Source organism: Glycine max, chromosome 8 (genome assembly GCF_000004515.6).
Source record: "Glycine max cultivar Williams 82 chromosome 8, Glycine_max_v4.0, whole genome shotgun sequence".
Classification (NCBI taxonomy): Eukaryota; Viridiplantae; Streptophyta; class Magnoliopsida; order Fabales; family Fabaceae; genus Glycine; species Glycine max.
In genome coordinates this window covers 11,669,038-11,690,395 of record NC_038244.2, presented here as the reverse complement: position 1 = coordinate 11,690,395, position 21,358 = coordinate 11,669,038, and the positions used below count along the sequence as shown (strand labels likewise).

Genomic DNA, 21,358 nt, shown 5'->3' with positions numbered 1-21,358 from the left:
AAAGTAGTTGTCATGTGAATATATCAGATGTTGGAAGATAGAAGAATGGATCTTCTTCTCATGTACATGACAGGTCATGTTCAAATTTTCATCTCTCATACCTAATAGATATTATAAGAGTTTAATTTTAATATATTATTAGTGGAAAGATTTTACATTATCAACTAATGAAAAATTACTCCAAATATGAATTTTAAAATAATTATAATCAAATTTAAGAATCTTTAATTATATAACAAATTTACTACTATTAAATTACTGTATACAAAACCTATAAACTTCGGATGTATTTTAATTAAATTTATTAAATAATAGCGTGTTTGTTGTCACTAATTACGTGCTAAATCAGAGCCAGCATTGTATTGATATAGGTGGTTTAACACTTAGATTTTATAACTAAAATCAGAGTCTCAGATTCGATTCGCAGTTTGGACATGAAATCACTATTAAATGTATCATTTAACTAAAAAGTGGGCCGACTTCATGAGAAAGGGATTAGTTTTGGATGCCAAATAAAAGTTCTAAATATCTTTTAAGAAAATCAACAGTTTTATTATATATAGCAATATTTTAGTGAATAATTGAAAAAGATAGATCCAAAATTTAAATTAGACCTTGTCATATTATTCACGGGAAAAGAATACATCATTACTAGAAAGGGTAAGGGTAAGAATACGATAGGTTGCTAGCTGCTTTCTTCTGACGAGTAACATCCACTGAATGTGTGATGTAACTGGGTGATTTTCAAATACTGGTTAGACAATGTTTGAATTGTGTAATCAGTAATAGTCACTATACCCTGAAGGGAACATCAATTCAAAACCAGAATAATGCCAAACTTACAATAATGCTATGTTCTGCCAATCGGAGTGGTCCTACTTAACTAACTTTTGCTGATTCACCTACAGGCCACTTTTGTTGAAATTTTGAAGAATAAATAAATGTCTTTGTGATATAATTTTGTTTTAAACCTTTTCATAAGTTGTCACTTTTTCTTAACAAAAAACAATGAGCCTTAATTTATATGCATAGTCAAGTGTAACAAATTTTACATAGTAATCAGAACTCATTTTTAATATGATATTTAAGATAATTATTATAAAAATCAATAAAGTTATATATGACAATTTATAATTAAAGAACAATATAAAAATCTTTTATATCATCAATAAATAAATCACTTTAAAAACACTTTTTTGTTTTAGAAAACAAAATTAAACTGGTCTTTCCCGGTATTTGAATACCAGTCCAATCACACGTTTTGTTTCTTCTAGTTTTTAACTTGTCTTACCTTGGTACTGTTGAATAAAATGACAGCAAATAGAAACAACAGCAGAAGGTGATCTTCAAGATCAGATGACAAGAATCCAAAAATTAACGATAATATATACAAATATCAACAAGACTTCATATTGTGATAAGAATTACACAGCTAAAGAGAACATGTATTCTATACAAGCTCCTTGTATAAAGAATCAAAGAATGATCTTCTGTTGTGGTATTATTTTGAATCTATCATTTGACTGATGATGCAAATGTACACTGGCACATAGAAAACGTATTTAAGGAATCATGATACACCTGCAAGGTGAGGAGTGCTTGAAATCATATGTAGTAGAAATTTGTGCTCAGAACTGTTATGGTTACCCTGAAAGGCACCTGAAATGGTTCCAAAGGGATCAAAATTGCACATCCTGTTGAAAATAGCACTCACTTCCTTGTTAAGTTGCCTAGTAGTCTTCATGTCACAAACTTCGGTGTTAATTTGTAAATCAGGATTGAGCATTGGAGTCATTGCACATGCACTCAGGAATAGGAAACTTGGTAACATCCCTCCCAGCTTTGATAGTTCTAAGTTCTGGCTGCCCCAATGAGTCTTGGTGCAACTCTTTCATAATCCTGTTGAACTCTTCTTCAGGGAGGGAAGAATTGTGAAAATAAGGGAGCATGTGTCTCTTGTTTGGGGTTATATATTTCTTGTGCCCGGCAAATGCTCGATGACCCTGAAAATGAAACATTTTAAGTATGAGAAATTAGAAATTGTCACATTGGCTGATTTAGTTTGATATAATGCTTTCTATTTTTCTATTTTCATTTCCTGTTTTCAGAATTAACTACAAAACTACCAAGTTGTTTTCACTTTGTATCCTATTTTCTTAGAATTGTACAAAAGATGGTGAAAATAGTAAAATGTTGTTTTCACCTATTCAGGTGAAAATAACTTGACATTTGTGTAATAATTTGGGAAGTTTAAATTTAAGTGCAAAGTATTTCCTACTGTCTTGTTCAATTAATAGAAGAATCACTATAACAACTTAAGAAACATACCTGAATTGCATGGCCCATATTTCCCCCATGAGATGGCATGAAAACATCACTCTTCTCAGAGACTATGTAATCTATGGCAGCCATTATAGAAGCCTTATTTGCAAATGGTTGTAGTTCTCCTGGCAAGGCAAGATCTTCCTTGCTATAAAAATGAGGAAACTCTTGGATCAATGGAAGCAAGGCTTTTTTTCCACCCAATGGTTGTCCTCCAGCCCAGTAAATTCTTGCATTCTTTGGAGCTCCTAGACCTTTCAAAAGCCTATAAATTGAATCAAAACTATTAGCAAATTTTATTACACTCAAATTTTTTAAAACAACCAGTTAAACACAAGATGTTATTATATTCACCTAGTAACCTCCACAGCATTCAAGGGGCATAGACCAGCCATCTTCCTTTCATGGTAAGTCATGCTTGATCTTGCAGTCAAGAGCTCCGGCCGTTGTATCCTCTCATTGTTAACAATCTCATCAAATTCGGGACTCAAACCGGGGAGGCATCCGGTCCTCACCCACACATCCTTCTCCATTCTTAGATGAAGAACAAGGTAAGGTCCCTTGCTTTGCATTCTCTCTGCAATGCCGTCACCGAGTTCCTGAATCGGCTGAGCAAACCGTAGTGCGTTGAAAGCAACCTGAAACATAAGATGAGAACTAACTTTCAGAATCTGCAATCACTTGTCATACAAGTAAATTTCAAAAGGGGGAGTTTTAGCTGTTTTCTTTTTCTTTTCCTCATTTTGATTTTCCCTCTTTCCCATAAATATAAAAAGGAAGAGAATTTGAATTTCAAATACCTTGCATCTAAGCTTTTGAAGATCAGAAGGGAGATCCTTTGACAGCCTTGAATCCAAACTACGCAAGAGCAAAACACCTTCTCTGTTGAACTGCACAGACAACCAGGACTACAATTAGAAAACAGTACTTTTCCAAACAACATGAACACACTAGTTTCCCCAAACAAGATAAAAAGCTTTCCTCAGTTAAACAATGCAAATTTAACACATTGGTAGGGACTATGGAGGCCTCTAATAATTACTTATCTGCAGCATTGCTGCTCTGATTATATTAATGTCGGTGTAATCAGTAAAACAGCCTCTATGAACTATTGAAATTATTGGGTCAACACTTTAGGAGGACTCAAATTTTTGGAGAAGCTAAACCCCATTAAGCACTACTGAAAAAGCAATGAACAGAACACTAGAAGAAAACAGACGAGGATGAGAAAACATCTCCTAACTGTTTTTGGTTTTTGGTCTTTAAAACTCCTTTTTGGAAATAATTTTCACAACTTTAAAAGATTTTCGATGAGAAATTGACTGTTGAGTAGTATGCAATTGTTTTAGGAAACGGTTTAAAAAAAAGTGAGAAGAGAATCAAAAGCCTTACTCTTCTGAGATATCTTGAACGGATCCAACTAGGAGTGACATGAAGTGGAGGACTACCCTCCACTGGCTTTGTCATTAGGTGAGTTGATGGCAATGCTGAAACCACTCGCACATCATTGGCAAGAACTCTCTTGAAGTGCTCCAAATCAAATATATCACCAAACTCACTGCAACAAAACCAAGCCAATGAAAAAATCACAAACAAGGAAAAAACATCAAAGTCACACCACACTCTCTTCTATCACACACACAAAAAAGGAAAGAAACCTAAATGATACAAATAAAGCAACTGGATCAGTATAAGGAAAGAAAATCATGTTTTTAAAGCCTAAACATAACTAAATATCTTGTCCAAATTATAAGAATTTGAATTCATTAACAAGCGAAACCAACTATGTATTTGGAAATATGATTCAACATAGATTAGGGACAAGAATAATATGTAGTACCTTTCATCACCCCAAATGACATTGACTTGCAATATAGGAACAACCAAAGCAGCTCCAAGAATCCTAGCAATGACAACTGCATCAACAATCTGATTCCTCTGCTGATTCAACCCTCCAGAAACCACCACCATGAGGTACTTTCTCCTATCCTTCAGAACCCCTTCGCTTGCTCTTCTATAATCCCTGCTAAAACTCAAGCAAGGTTTGTATCCCAACCCATCTGGCTTCTCCCAAAACTCACTCTTCTCAACACCCTCATCACCTTCCACCTTCTCCAATCCCTGTGCTCTCAGCTCCACATGAGACAACAAGACCTCATCTTTTTTTTGGTCATTGTTCTCTCTCAAAACAGCACCAAGGTTTGACTTTGAATGTGGGGTGGTTGAGATCATGTTCTGTGGCAGAAGGGTTGTGGTGGCACATGGGTAGGGGGGGAAAGGGGTGTGAAGGGTGAGGCCAAACTTGAGCATGCCAAGGAAACCAAAGAGAAAGAGTGTGAAAAACCAGAGTCTTTGTTTTCTGAAGATGATGGTGCTGGTGCTGTTGGTGAAGAAGATAAAGAACCTGTTGTTGTTGGTGTTCCTTGAAGACTTCTTGGGAGAGTCAAGAAGAGATTGCAGAGAAGATGATGATATGGAGTTGATGATCTGAGATGGAACTGATATGTAGGACAACTTCTTAGCATTGTTCTTTGACTTCGCCATTAAAGAGAACAACTTCACAACGAGAGAAAGAAAGAAAGAAAGAAAGAAAGAGAGTTACTTCTTTTTTGTTGTGTTTTTGTTCTGAACTTCTTCTCTTCCTTCAGAAGAAGAAGACCATAATGAAAGATAATGAGAGATTATGAGTTTGGTTTGGTTTTAAAAGAGCCTCAATCAAGTAAGTTTTCATTCAAAGTCTTTTTTTCTTCTTTTTTTTTTCCTCTTTTTCTAGAGAAAGAGAGGGAGAGATAGAGATAGAGAGAGAAGTGGGTCGGCGGGAACGCGAAATTAGACCAAAGTTTCAACGTGTAATCAAAGGTAGAAACTGAGGTTTGAGAATTTGGACAAGCTTAGTTCTGGTGCACATCGTTTTTAAAGTGGGGAATTTATGGTTGTTGGCATTTGACATTCTTCATTATATTATCGTAATTATAGTGGCATTATCCATCTCAACTTTTGATGGATGGGTGTATGTGGTATGTTTGTTGGAGAATGACCCTTAAGCCCCATTTTCATTATTGAATTCAGTTTTGGTTTTTCAACAAGATTTGGATGTTATTTGGATTAAAATCTATAAACTTAAGTTTGTAAATCAAGTCTGCAAAAGCAATCCGATTCTAAAACAATGGTTTTTAAGTTACCCAAAATATAAGAGCAACATCATCCTTTACTTATTTTTAGGTTGTTTACTGAATTTGGTCAAAATAAGAATGAAAAGTAAAGGGTACAAACAATGTTATAAAAAATATTTTATACATTGAATTAAGTTGGTTCAATTTTAGGTTCATTAATTCTAAATTTTAATATAGTTTGAGAATATATCATAAATAATAGGTTTAAATATGTTTTTGGTATATGATATATATTCAATTTTTGTATTTGTTCCTTGATAATTTTTTCTTTCAAATTGAGTCCCTATTTGAAAAGTTTTGTCCAAGGTCTTTATCGTTAACCAAGATTTGTTAACTGCTTACGTGATCGTTAACTAAATATGTTGACATACGTCATGTGATGCCACATGTACTCATTGTTGAGTGAGATTACACATAGGAAATTTAAAATAAAAAATTAAAAAAGTTATTTCGACGTCGTTTGGATTTAGGTTAAAAAAGACTTAAAAAAAAGAAGCAAACATCATCTTGTTCCTCGACCTCTTTTTCGTCCTTTTCCTCCTCGACCTGAGGCCTCCTCTTACACAAAAATTTTCATTTATATAACCAAAGAAGAAAAATCTCATACATCTACTTATAAGAAGTCATAGCTTTGATAAAAACCATTAAAATCCCTAAAACATATTAAAGTAAAAACTTAAAACAATCCGCAAAACATAAACCACCCTAACAATAAATTCAACGAGCACTTGATGGGCAATCTCTGGCAAAATGCCCAGACTCTCCACAGCTGTAGCAGCTTCCTCCGCCGCCACCACCTCCTCCTCCACCACCGCCTCCTCCACCACCATCGTACCTCCTACCATTGCTGCCTCCATACTTGCCACCACCACCCATTGCCTCTGTTGTACCTGTCTCTACTTCCTCCTTGGCTGTAGTCCCTAGCCAGATGTCCCGATTCACCACAGTTGTAACAAGCCTGTCACCATCGTAGCCACCACCTCCACCATAGCCATCACCACCACCGTAGCCGTCATCGTCGCTATATCCACCTCCACCCCCTCCTCGTCCCCCGCCATAGCTTCGGCCACCATCACCACTGTGTCTAGTTCCCTGAATGTTGGCGTTGTCGGGGCTAGTGACATCAATAGTCCTAACGTGTCCATCAGATTCAAATTTAATGGCGAACTTAACGGTCAAATTTGATCTGAGATTGGTGAACGAAGAGATCCTCATTGGCTTCATCAGGGTTTATGAATCCAAACCCCTTCTGATCATTGAACCACTTCACCTTCCCAGAATCCCTACCACTCATCTTGTGCCTCTTTTTTTTTTCTTTGTAATTAATTTTTAAAAATTAGAAAAAAAAAATTCTTGCGTGTAATTTCACCCAGCAACAAGTACATGTGGCATCACTCATCGCATGTCAACGTGTCTAGTTAACTTTTATGTAAACAATTAACGGATCTTGATTAACGGTAAGGATCTCGGACAAAACTTTTCAAATATTAGGGATTCAATTTGAAGAATTTTTTTTATGAAGGACTAGATGCAAGAGTCGGATATATATTAAGGACAAAAAATATATTTAAGCCTAAATAATAATCCAATAAAAATTTTGAATCGAGATTAATCTTGTGCTTGTTTTTGTATCTTTCCAAACTTGATGTATTTCCATTAGAAGCAAAGAACTATTGCTTTTGCGAAAGTCACTCATTTTGGACATAATTTTTATTGCTCACGTTTGCAAAGTGAGTGCATAGAGAAGGAGAAGGAGAAGAAGTAAAAAAAAGAGGGGGAAAAGTGGTGTTGTCACCATTAATCACCTTAACAATATATAGTGCATGCTGGAAGCGTTGTCAAGCTTGCAGGAAAGAGAGGGAAAGTACATAGAGGAAGGATACGAAAGTTTTTGTTTTATTGGTAAATTTTAATTATTAGTTTTTGTTGATGAGAACATATAAGTTATAACCCCTGGGAAGGAGAGGAAAGTTTTGATAGGAGAATGTATACAACGAAACTGTTGAACTTGATTAATTTGAGAGTTGGTAATTAATAGTGGTGTACAATAGATTACCTAAAAAGATGATTCCATATTAGAAATATATTTTGTATATTTATTTTATGTCTATATTATCAAGTTTAACTAATTAAATAGAGTGTTGGCAAGAGGAAATCATCATACTTTGTTAGGTTAGAAATTATAAGGTTGACTCAATCATAAAAAAAGATCACCAAGAAAGAGAGACCATTGGTTCGAATTTATTTACTAACAAAAATTAATAACTAACTTTTATCAATAAAAAAATATACTTTCCTTGGTCAACTAGCATCATATGTTACTCCTTACACTCAACATAGATGATCATTATCACCTATTCACACCATTTATATTAGAAACTAAAATATTTTGAAGTTTGAGATTTTCACTTTCAGAGTACAAAATAATCTCACAACCATGTTTGAGTATCCTAGCAATAAACCTATATCCAAGCAATGACTCAATCACATTTGAGTCCCATAAACCGATCACATGTAGAAATATCAAATAAGCACATCCTTCCAATATCACGACTCTACTCTTTTAAATAGTGTTGAAATGTCTCTCATTTTCATTCTCAACAATTTGACTGACAAACTTTTCTTCACCTTATAGGAAAATGATATCCAATAGACTTATTAGTTTTTTGAGCTCATCTAGATCAATAATGAAATTAAGTTGGTGCAATTTTAGCTTAGCTAAGTCTAAGTTAGAATTGGGAATTACATCAATAAAAAAAACTGAGCTAAGACTAATCCTATTCAATTGATGTTGTTTGGCAAAAGCTGGTGCCAATGCTGATAATCAATTGATGTTGTTTGATGTTTGTCCTCCCCAGCTTAACTTGACGCGCTGTTGAAAAGATTCCTTGGCCATTATATTTGTTAGGCCTTAGGTTGCTTTTTTTTTTTTTTTTTTCTTTCTGTTTTCTGACTGATAAAAAATATATAATTACTTAACCTAGATATCGTCCACAACCAAACATCTTGTAATCATATAAAATAAATAATTGTAATCAATATCAGTTTATTTAAGAGGTAAAGAATTTAATTTCTTTAGAAAAAAATGTGTTGAACTATTAACGATTAAAAAGAAATAAGTATCGATTGAAAGAGGATTACGTCTCTTTTAAAGAGTGAACTGAAATCAACCTTACATTATTATCAATTAATGTGACCTTATTGAGAGTAAAATATTTTATAAAGGATGGAACAATTGTTTGAAGAATATAAATTGAATTATGAAAGCTAATGCAAAGGAAGAAAGATGAAATTTTGAGACAGATACATTTTACATCTAGAAGATAAAAATCTGGTAGCCATATATATTAGATATTTGTTTTACTACTAATAATCATGCGTTTAGATAAGCTCAACTTGTATCTCGAGAGGAATGCTATGTCGTTTTATGATAGAATCCAGCTGCCATGACAACAAACAATGAATTACCGCTACTCAACGAATGTTAGCAAGAAACAAAAAGGATTTTGTCATGTGACTCTGCTTTCATTTCACTCCAGTTTTTTTATTTCAATTCATATTCATAAGCAATTATTTTTACCTTTTTTATAAACACTTCAATTGGTTAAGGTGTATTGTTAGTATACTTTTGTTTTTATATTATCATTTTTTTCCCTGAGTATAAAATTACGGGAGTCCTCTAATATATTAGCCAAGAGATTAATTTTATTTGTAATATATGACTATTATGGGTCCATAAAAAAATTTAGACAGAAAAAATCGAACACATATTTTTCGTTAAAAAAATCATTCTTTCACATGTCAACAAAACATCATCTAATACCAATGCATCTTTCATATGAATTCTATTATCATACGATTAATAATATATGGCTTGTTATGAAAAAGATTTGAATTTATATAATTCTTGTAAAATTTAAATTATTTCTATAGATGATAATATATGTAACTTCATCTTTTAATAAAATTTCTTAAATTTATTTGTCAACATTCAACAATATGTTAAGAGAGGGTTTGGCGTCTCAGGATATTCCTCTTCTGTTTGCCAGATCGATCATGCATCCGGCCAGCGACTATACATCCCCATTTTGGATAAGAGAAAACTTAATCATTCAATAATATTTCTTTTTATTTATTAGTTATCTTATTTTACACTATTTTTTCTGTCTTATTTGTAAAACTTATTGAATTAAAAACTTTGTATAGCAAAATTTCTCTTTATATATGTGTTGATAATGATGATGGGGCCTCGTGCGCTGGGCACTCAAACTCAAACGTCTTGTACTTACAAACATTGTTTTCTTATGGCAATCATTATTTTAATTATATTACAATTAAGTATTTAAAAGCTAATTTGATTTATAAAATATATAGCATCACAGACAGACTCCAATGTCATATTAGGAGAGTCTTAACAGTTAACATATTTCATATAAAAAAAATATTAATATCTGATGTAATGAATTAAAATGCAAAATGCATCCTAAATATATATAATGCATATAGTTGATAACATAATTCCAATCTTTGATTGATATATGAGTGTTGTGTTGTTGTCTGAAAGTGTTAAGTGAGTGGGGGGTGCAAGTACGAACTTGCCAGCTGGAGTCTGATCAAAACCTTGCTGTAAAAAGCTGCCACGTGGGGGAAAGCGACGCATCCAGCATTCCACATGGGATTTCGGCCCTCCCTTATGTGGGCTCCATGCTCCGAGGTAGATAGGACCAAAGTTTTTGGAAAGTATACATATGCACACAACACAACATAAAATTAAAATTAAAATGTACCCTAGAGAAAATAGTACAAAAAGCATGAAAGTAAATAAGCTGTAGTAAACAAATAACCAAGCATGAAATATCAAAAAGATTTTTGGTAAATAAGCTGAAGTAAATAAATAATAAAGGTAGTTTAGTTAGTTAAAGTTCTAAAAAGGTAGTAAATAAAGACTATTAGTTTAAGTTTTAAAAAAGGTAGTTGAAATTGTGTAAAAATTTTAATTTGAAAATTTATATAATTTATAAAAAAAATTTACATCTTTAAAAATTGTTTTATATTTAGGATTAATTGCATATTTTATCATCCAACTATTATAATTTTATAAATTTTTTATCACCTAGTCTTTTCTGTATTTTATCATCATATTTTTTAAAAAATTTATATATTTTATCAATCAATTAAAATTGTATCTAAAATGTGTGAAAAAAAAAATATATGAAAAAAACTTGAGTGATAAAATTATAAAAACTAAAAACATGGTGATATAATGTGCGAAAAAATTGAATGATGATATTAAAAAATAATAATATTTATTATTCAAAAATAATAACATGGTAAATTTTAATTAAGTCTGTTTTTATCTACTATAAGTATAAAAATTATTTATTATTAAAAAATTAATTTTAAGTTGTTTGAATAAAATAACATTTTTCTTAGAGCATTACGATGAATATTAAAAATCACTTATATTTTGAAAGAACAAAAATTGAAAAGTACTATTTTTTACAAATAAAAAATTGTGTAAAAATTGTTTATCTTATCCATTTTTTTACTCATTACAAGTGGCTATTTTGAAGAATTACTCCAATTAAATTTTTTTAAAAACTATTTTTAATTTTTTTAAGAAAATGTTATCTAAACAATTTAAAAGATCTTAAAATTGATTTTTTTTTTTAAATCAATCCTTTTAAAGAAGTTGCGTGTTCATAACTCTACAAATCATCATTCTTCTTCTTTACAACTATGTGTATGTGTCATATGGTTTACCAACAAAATCAATTTCACATATATATACATTCCAATGTAAAATATACGGTGAAGATTATTTTAGACACACATCTCAATTACATTCAGAGTTTTTAAAACAATTCTACAATAAATTAAAATAAACATCCCTATTCTTCTTTCCAACTCATATATGCTCATATAGTTTAGAAGCAAAATCAATTTTACATGCAATAATATACGTTTGATGTAACATAAACTAAGATTAATTTAGATACATATTTAATTATATTCAATATTTCAAAATGAATTATACTATACTAAGACTTAAAATAAATAAGCGCTATTATTCATACTTACTTTCACATTGCATGATTTACTAAGAAAGTTTAATTCACCTAATTAAATAATGTTCGTAATTTGCTATAAATTTCAGGTACTAATCAATTTGAATGGGTATAAAAAAAAGCATTGCACGATAATGTTAATTAATTATTAGGTATAATCTTTAATTCACAATTTTACTAGTACCAATTAGTTTTTAAATCATGAGTCAGCTATTGTTGGCACAATTAGTAAGGAAAACCAAATCGATTATGTTGATCCAAATTTAAATTTTATTGGTTTCAATAGTAGTGATTCACTCAAGGGATTGGTTGAATGAAGTTCATTCTAAGATTTAGAATCAAGACTTTTGATGTTTAAAAGACCTTTTTTTTTTTTTTTTACAATGACACAACCATAAAAGTTAAATAAAAAAATTTATATCATTATTTGATTAAATAAAATTATTTTCCTTTACATTCGTAATTACTAATTTATTATCACATAAATATTATATTAAATCCAAAATAATAATAACTTAGTAGTTAAGACTCAATGAGAGAAAGGGGAAAAAGGAAAAGAAAGAAAACCAAAAAGATTAATTGATCCTGATGTTATACTTATGAGAGAAGTGGAGAAGTAGAAAATGATTTAAGTGGGGATGAGGGAATAATAAGAAGAATGATGAATGGATGATTAATTATTAAGTGATCGAAGTGAACAAAGCATAGCCAAATGAAGAGAAAGTTTATCAAGCCAATGAAACAAGGACATCACATTCAATCTTTGTTACTTGTTAGTGGCTTCAAAAGAGGAAAGATCAAACAATGATATCATAATGACACTGATAAAGACCCCTTTTTTTCTTTCTTCCTTTCAATTTTTTTATTGCTTCTATCTAATATCGTCTCATTTACGACACACTCAATCAAACACACACACCCCAACTGTAGAAAGTTCGGCCATTCTCGTTTTCGTGTGGATTTGGATTGTGAGAATGACCAATTTGATGGTTCTTATTTTCAAGTCAAAATATTCATCAATTCTACACAAGAATTTCCCCAGAATCCACAGTCCACACCATGCACATTTAATTTCACATGTTGACTTGTCATGTTTGCTTTAGGGTATCTATTTTCGGTGTTCAAAAACAATCCAATCCAAATGTAAACTGAAAAAATCGGTCCAAAATATTGAAAACTGAATCAACAGAAAAATTAACTAACGGATTAAGAATTTGATTTTTTTTTTATCCAATATAAACTTTGTAAATATGTATATATATTTTTATTCATAAATTTATAATATCACTCATAAAATTAGTTATATTAAATAAATTAACTAAACACATAACAAATATTTTCACTTATATATACATAATTATTTAAATTTTAAAATAAAATAATGTAATTCAATTATTCGAACATCTATTAATAAAAGTAAAATTTATCTTTGTATTTATAATTTTGATGTAGTAAAAATAAGGAACGTAAGGATTAGGAGACATTAAGTATTCAAAAATCACTGTTAAACGTATTAAAGATATGGTCCAATTTTAGACATTCAAATCAAGTCATGTTTAATTCCCTAGCTTGTGTTTGACTACCGATTCTCAACTATTGGTTATTCCTGTTTTTTTAAAGACAACGCTATTAACCTTTTGACTTTATAAACTTTAAATAAGTTAGTTTTCAAATAAATGTAAACTGATTTTTTCAGGTTAAAAAGATTTGAAATTTCATTTTATTATAAATTACATTATATTACAATTACAATAATATAAAGATTTGTTATATTATACATCTTGTGTCTGTATCCTACCAGTAGGTGAGTGGTATACTATCATCCCTTGGATCATACCTATTATACTATACCGAAACCTAAATTTAACATTTAATCTAAAAGTAACTTCCAATAACTTTTGAGTTTGATTAACTGAGTCTATGCGTATTATTTCTAAACATTAGGCAAGCATTTGTCACTCTATTAACTTTTTATTGTTTTTTTGTATTCATATTTTCTTTTAAGACGTGAGCGTGACAACAGGTACCGTCGATGGTCTTTTTAGACCGGAATTACAATTTTAAATGTTAAAGAATTCAATTAATCATTTTTTTTTTTTTTATAGTATCGTTCTATAGTTGTTTATAAAATATAAATTTAATCCGAATCGATTTACTAGAGTAGTTTTGGTTAAAAATTGTTTAACTATATTAATTTATTAAAAAATATACCATCTTAATCCCATCAGAATATATAAAATACAATAATTTTAAGAAATACTTGGAGTAATGTGTACTTTACAAGAATATTGAGCCCGTGACACTTGCTTCACTCCCCTTACGATATTAAAATACTTCATGACTTATTTACGTATTATTTACGTTTTCATTAATAAAAAATACTATTTTTCCTACACTAATTCTAGCTTCAATTTAAAGAAATTGTGTGCGTGCGTGCATATGTACGCATAAAATTTGATTCCAATTATCAAATGCATGAACAAGCTATACAGTTGACACGGAAGCATCACATACATGCATCAATTATATCTCTTACTCCTAAATTTAAAAAATATTATAGCACTATATCACATTATACCTCGTCTCGCGCATGACCTCATTAAGCTTATAACATTTTTTTATAAAAAATATTAAGCTTATAACAATAATTCATAAACGGTCACAAATATTTGTTTATATTATCACAAGAAACCCGGCCTTATTTTATTGAGGCCTGAATCTTCTTACTACATTTACTTCAATCATTTCATTATACTGATAAAAAAAAAGAGTACAACTGATCAAAAAGAAATAATTTCATTATCAATAGTTAGGATTAGTTATGGTATTAATTCAGTACAAAAAACAGTATAAAAAAAGTTAGGGTATACATTATTTTTTTTCTTATCAGCAAAAAATAATTATATATAGTCAAGGATCAGGTATTTGTGATGAATTTAACAGTTCTACAAAATAGGGGCGAAAAGTTGGTCACACTTTATTTATTTATTATTTATTTTTCCTGTTACTCTAGTTTTTCCTATTTTTCCCGTTGGTTAGCAACTACTTTGACACGTTCAAAATTCTAATCCATGTGATATCGTTTTGTCAAAGAAGTTTTTTTTTTCATGAAATTTTTAATTTTTCTAATTCATCAAATTAAATATACTAGCTAGAAATGACAAATAAAAATGTGTCAAACATAATTTATAAATCAAGAATTGATTGTTACTGCTTAACTACAGCAATTGGACTAATGGTTTGGACCTCAAGAATGAAATTATATTAGTGACTTTTTTTGTTTGATTATATGTGATTATTGGGTGGTTGTGTGTCGCTTCTAACCACTTAACATTAACAACTCCATGATATTGTCATTTTTAGTCGAAAGTGGGAGTATTATTAGTTGTCTATATGTTCACAACTTTATACATTTGGTTTATGGTTCTAACTACCAACGCGATACTCATTATATTAAAAAGTACCTATTGTTCATGTACTTTACTCCAACGAAAAACTCCTCATCCTTTAGTCGCACGTCCAAATGGAAAAACAACTCTGTAATTTGATAATTAATTGGTGAGTAAATTCTTTTTCACAATAAGGTGCATGAAATAAAGTGTTTCCTTTCGCTTATATACGAAGAAATTAAATTTTATAGTGGACCTGACTTTAGCAATATGCCAGAAACTTACATAATCAAAATCAAATGACCAGAGAAGAGAGTCGTTTAGTTAATCATCATTATTATAGCTATCTTCATTTCGAAGTTGGAAGATATTAGGTGATATGGTTTTTTAATTTGGGAAACATAAAAAATAGTTGAAGCAAAAAATGGGTAGAATATACGAATGACTTTAGCAATATGCTAGAAACTTACATAATCAAAATCAAATTGCCAGAGAAGAGAGTTGTTTAGTTAATCATCATTATTATAGTTATCTTCATTTTGAAGTTGGAAGATATTAGGTGATATGGTTTTTATTTTGGGAAACTTAAAAAACAATTGAAGCGAAAAATGGGTTGAAAATACGAAGAGGTAGTTAATTGGTCAAAATCACGAGAGCAAATTTGAGAACTATATCAATGAAAAGGGGAATGAGTCTAATTTAATTAATAATAATAACAATGGGGTACTGAAGTTGTGGTTGAAGATAAGTTCACGCTCAAATTTGCTTAGGTAGGAAGTGTTGGAGGACATTGTTGAAATACAACAAAACAACTCAGGTTTTTTATTTTTTTAATGATAAAAAATAAATAAAAAACATATAATTGTAATGGTTATATCACTATGCTGAACCAAAAAAAAAAAAATGGTTATAGCACTATGGTAAAAATATTTACCCTTATCCCAAGATAACATAATATACATGTCGTTGGCTTTGAACTAATATGCTGTACATTATTGTCATAATATTTTCTTTAAGTATAATTGAAGAAAATAATGTGTCATATGTTCTGCAGGAGAAACTCAATCCCCAAACGATATCACAAACTTCAAGCCCCTAACCGATAATAGCAAAAGGAAGAATTAAAATATATTGCACTTGCTCACATGGTTTGCAAATTATAATAAAGAGGTAAAGTAAGAGGATCTTTTTTTTTTTTTTTTTTCTTTTCCATAGAGATCTACGCGAATTTGTTGAAAATATTGGGAAGTCAGCCATGTGAATGGATATTAGTCCGTTCTGCTCTTGATCAGAATAATCTTGCAAAGGTTTGTACCTTTCGAGATTCCCTTGGAAGTTAGGTTAAATTAAATAATGTTCATTTGGGTAGGGATAGAATCATGGGAATCCAAGGCACTCTACATTAATGTGAGGAAAATATGTCGTGTTGGTTTCTCATTAATTGGGTATTACATCAGCAAGAAGTTAAACTTATCCAAAACAGAACCCATGTGTGATTGTATGCCCAGCTTGGAGGACAATCAATCAATTGCATGCTCCTGATCGTACAATTAAGTTGTGTTCATGAGGAAATGCTAATCATGGAGTTGCCTGCATTATTGGGATAGCTAGAGAAATAACAAAGTGGGTCACGGATCAAGTACTTTTCCACACCATATAAGTCCGTTATGTGAGAAATTACCAAATAACTCATGTGAGAAATGTTAGGAACACACTTTTAGACACATTTTTTTTAACAACACAATATCCTATTGGTTAAAATTGGTGAAAAATGAAAACTTTGTAGGTAATATATCATATTTAATATTTTTCTCTCCCAAATTTATAATTTTTAATAAGTTTTAAGGAGTCAGAGATAACATATTTGAAGCAATGTGTTAGAAAGTATATTTGTATGAGTCTTTGTATATGAATATATTCCTATTAAGGGCTCTTTTGCAAGTAATTGAATGGCCATAGTAGCTTTTATGAGGACAAACAAAACATATACACAATGGGGTTCTGCAAAGGGTGGCCCATTTGAGGCCATGGAACTAGTCATGGGGGGAATAACGATGGACAATTGGCTTGGCAAAGAGGATAAGGAGAAGAGTTGATCGAATGCATTATAAGAAACCAAAGTGGGAATGCTTCGAATTCAGCAAGCACAACAATGAAGGACCATGTTTGTAACATGTGAGGATTGTCCCTCTGTCATGTGCATTTATTGATTCTTTTTAGACGTTCATTCACATGAGAAATGCTACTTCTACAATAAATTTCAACTGCATTTTATATAAAAAGGAGAAAGATAAGAAGAAAATTAAGTAAGAGGAAGTATTATAAACCAAGAAAAGTCTTATTATAAAAAGTATTATAAAATGTATAAACGATATAATTAAGTTCACTTATATAGACAATTTATCTTGTTTTGGACCTAAAGCATTCAACTTGTTAGAATATTTTGAGAATGATTTCAATTTATTGTAAGAAAAAAAAAGAAAGAGAATGATTTCAATTTTGCAGATTCGTATATATTGTATTTAGTATATTTAGATGTGTCTGATTTAACTTATTTTACAAAAATATATAATCGTGCTTATATTTTTTTTTCAACTTTTAGATTTGAAAAATAAACTAGCTATTTCCTCACAAATAATTTCAACCAAACATGGGATTCTTTTTCTTTATGTGAGTAGATTACCAATAATAGCATAATTGTACTGCTCAATGCATTAAAAAGATGCGATGTATGTAGGTTGCAAGGTTTCTCCCGATCGTATCACCTTAACAAAGGCCAAAAATATTTGTTCAAAGGGTGGAATGTAATTTATTGTCAACTTTAAGATTTATAATTATTTTAATAATCTTAAAAGTAGTGAAATATTATTATTAAGCCTTAAGAAGCTTTCTTAAAAAAAAGCCGTAAGAAGCTGAAGAATGATACTTGAACTAAGTTTCTATTCACACAGTATCAACTATCACGTGGGTCATGAGGGTAATACTTTAGTTAAATATTTGCATGATCCTAACTTATTAAACTAGTCTGATTGAAAAATTCACAACTCGTAGCATGTTTGTTTTAACGTTATAAGTACCCAAATGAATGTTCACTTCAAAAACAACTGAGTAATTGTTCATATTTAATTGCTTTGGAACATACACTAATAGGCTTGCTGGATTAAGGAGAGCTAATATTTTTAGCCAAGTCAAACCTAGACAACCTGGTTCTTATTTTAACAAAATATATAGTTTATTTATCCTTTAAATATTACAACTAAATTGTTTTTTTAATATATATAAAATACATTTCATATGATTTTTTCTTTAATCTATCTTTGCTGGAAATTTTCAATTCAACAATTTGATCCATAATCAGACAATTGATCTGGGGAACCAAATTTTTAACGAAGTCAAATAAACTTTGATCAGGTGAACCTCCAAAATTACAACTTTTGAATGCCAAAGATGAATCTAGTCAATCTACATTACAAGTCATCAAGAGTTTATGCGAATAAAATTTAGACAATTATCCTTATTTTAATTTTAAAGAAGATGCATCGACTCATTTTTTTGTGTTTTTCTAAAACACCTTTTCAATTGAAATGGATCTGAAAATATTAAGATAATTGAATATGTCCTATGAATAAATATTTTTTTTTATTTTAATTATAAAATATGAAAGACGATAAAAGATTTTTTTTTATCCATAAACATAATCAGACCCCAACTAGTGAATGACCCACTATCAAAGCATGAGAACTGCTTTTATAAAGCAGCATAAGATTACTTGTAGGGAATTTCTATTCTCACCCTCAAATTTGCTACTCAAATCTCCATATGCATTTAAAGAATTATTCTGAAAATATCCTTTTAAGGGAATCATGTTTATACAACGGAAATATGTTTCCATTGTGTAAGACAGAGTTTCAAAAAATACACAATCAAAACATATTTCTATTGTATACTTTTTTCATGGAAAATTGATTTTGTTGACAAAATATACAGCAGAATCACATTTTCATGTATATTTTGTCAATATAATCATGCTTCCGTGAAAGAGCATTTTTGGAATAATGTTTTTAAAGCACATGGGGGCTGTATATAGCACAGGTGTGGTGAGAATAACAATTTTCCACTTGTTTATAAAAATATTTTGGGCCTCTAAACCCAACTTAGTGTGGCCCATATTATTATAATAGTCTTTCAATTTAAGTTCTATGAATAATGATGGGAAAATCCCTAGTTTTATTTTCTCAAAATTAAATGTTCCAAATTTTTAATTCTTGTTATGGGATAAGTTTATTAAACCAAATTGTAAGAATTTCGATTGGTTATTTTTCCTTGATAACTTATTTTGGAAACCAAATTCAAATAAAGAAGTATATTAGATTAGGATTTTAAAATATTATTCTGACATAAAAAAATCTTGTGAATTTTAAAAGACTTTGTAAGAATGTAATAACTTTTAATATTTTTTAAAAGATTTTTGTGATTAAGATTTTGTAATTTAGATTTTAATGATTTATAAAATATGAAAGAACATTATGAATTTTTAAGATTTTAAAGCACTCCTTGAATTATTTTTTAAAAAATGTTTAAAATTATTGATAAAGATTTACGAATTTTGTCCACCTAACACTTTAAATAAAACTCATCTTATATGAAGAACCCTAAAGTTGTTACATAAAAATCAATTCTCCCTAATATATTTACAAGAACAATAGACTCATTTCCCTCCAATAAAAAATCATGTTAATTGTTTAAAAATTATATACCACAATGTTTGTCAATAGCATGGATAGTCATTCTCACAATAACGACCTCACCAAACAAAAAATATGTTCAAAAATTATTTCAAACTCCATTTATATATTTATCTATTTATACATGAGTCAACTTCTTATATTCATTTAAATTATATATTTTTCATGTTCATATATATATATATATATATATATGTGTGTGTGTGTGTGTGTGTGTGTGTATATATATATATATTTACGTTCATTTATATATATACACACGTAATCAAAATCCCTCAAATTCAAAGAATTAAAAAGATATCTCATATCAGACATTCTAGGGAGTGTTAACTATTGATCGAAAGAGTAAAAAAATTATGAATGTCTATCGCTTTCAATAAAGAAATAAGAAATTATGTGTGATCGGAAAAGGAAAACATGTCAATTAACAAAAAAATAAAGAAAGAAAGTCTTATAAAATCTAAAGTGTTTGGGTGAGATTATTTAATGTGTATTTTCTACTAAAAAGTCTTATGAATACCATAAGACTTTTTTAATGTTATAAAAAAATTTAATTGAATAACATTGAATTTTATTAAATTTCTTAAAAATTCCTAATAGTCTTGATTGCATATCAGGAGACTTATTTCTATTATTTAAAAATCTTGATTGAATACTTTAAGACTTTTTCACAAAAATATATTTTAAAATCTTTTGAAATCTTAATTGAATATATCTCCTAAGTCTTTAAAAGCAACTTAAAAAGTTCATATAACCTCAAGTGTAACTTTATTTTCATTGTCTCATATAGATGATTATTTTAGCATCACTTGACAAATGACTTCATAGAATGTCTTAGGGTACGAAAAACATACTTATGTGAGTAATAATGCTATAATCTACCCACCGAATGTCTTAGGGTACGAAAATAAATTAAATTGAGAACAAATAAAATAAGAAGTTTATCCTTTTTTGCAACACCAGAAAATGTACCTAGGACACTTTTGTTTTATATGTCTCACCTTCTTACCAAAATAACAAGTAAATTTTTTATCCTGTCAAATAATAGTTATCTTTGAATATTTTATGGCTCTTATGAAAAAATTAATCTGATAATTATGTTTCATGTCAAAAAATGATTATCTTTGGACATTCCATATTTACATAGAAAATCAATCTTTTTAATCATCACACATCTACCATCGTAAACATGTGATTATCGGATCAAACTATATCTTCTTTAGGATTAAACACAACTCACATGAATAATTTTATACATATTAATACACACGCCAACACAATATTACAAATTCTTAAGCACCATGAATTAACTACAATTTGAACTTTACCGAGTTCAATTACTTAATGAAGAATTTTAAGATAAAGAACAAACATGACAATCATTCAATAAAGTCTCATCCGGGCATCAAACAATTAGAAAACTTGAATGCTAATAATAACAATGTAGACTTTCTTTGCTACCGTGTAGTGGAATATCCTTAATCCGTATACAACATGCCTGATTATTAATGATTAAAGTAAAATAACAAAATCGATATGTTGTTTTCTAATAGGATTTTTTATTATTCCTGATTGAGTCAATATTGACATTTGTTCATTGAAGCTCATATAATCTTATTTAGTAGTCTAACAAATTCATTTAATTTAACTACATAAAATAA

General features: G+C 29.8%; 2 protein-coding genes across 2 annotated transcripts; both read right to left on the bottom strand.

The window, feature by feature from the left end:
- Nucleotides 1-1,388: 1,388 nt before the first annotated feature.
- LOC100809592 (O-fucosyltransferase 20) lies at nucleotides 1,389-5,257 on the bottom strand. Its single transcript, XM_014778974.2, has 6 exons — nucleotides 4,163-5,257; nucleotides 3,715-3,880; nucleotides 3,123-3,212; nucleotides 2,677-2,960; nucleotides 2,329-2,587; nucleotides 1,389-2,003 (listed from the first exon to the last, which is right to left on the bottom strand). Exons 1-6 carry the CDS (start codon nucleotides 4,864-4,866, stop codon nucleotides 1,773-1,775), a joined length of 1,734 nt encoding a protein of 577 aa, XP_014634460.1. The 5' UTR covers nucleotides 4,867-5,257; the 3' UTR covers nucleotides 1,389-1,772.
- Nucleotides 5,258-5,926: 669 nt separating this feature from the next.
- On the bottom strand, nucleotides 5,927-6,789 carry LOC100813178 (cold shock protein 2). Its single transcript, XM_041018192.1, is given in 4 exon segments — nucleotides 5,927-6,330; nucleotides 6,386-6,452; nucleotides 6,455-6,669; nucleotides 6,671-6,789. Coding segments are annotated over 4 exon segments (519 nt in total). The 3' UTR covers nucleotides 5,927-6,212.
- Nucleotides 6,790-21,358: the final 14,569 nt, after the last annotated feature.

Coding starts and splice junctions, on each gene's coding strand:
- LOC100809592 (XM_014778974.2), bottom strand. CDS start 4,866: ATGGCGAAGTCAAAGAACAATGCTAAGAAGTTGTCCTACATATCAGTT. Junction 2,961..3,122: donor TTCAAAAGCTTAGATGCAAG/GTATTTGAAATT, acceptor CTTATGTTTCAG/GTTGCTTTCAACGCACTACG. Junction 2,004..2,328: donor ATATGGGCCATGCAATTCAG/GTATGTTTCTTA, acceptor TTTCATTTTCAG/GGTCATCGAGCATTTGCCGG.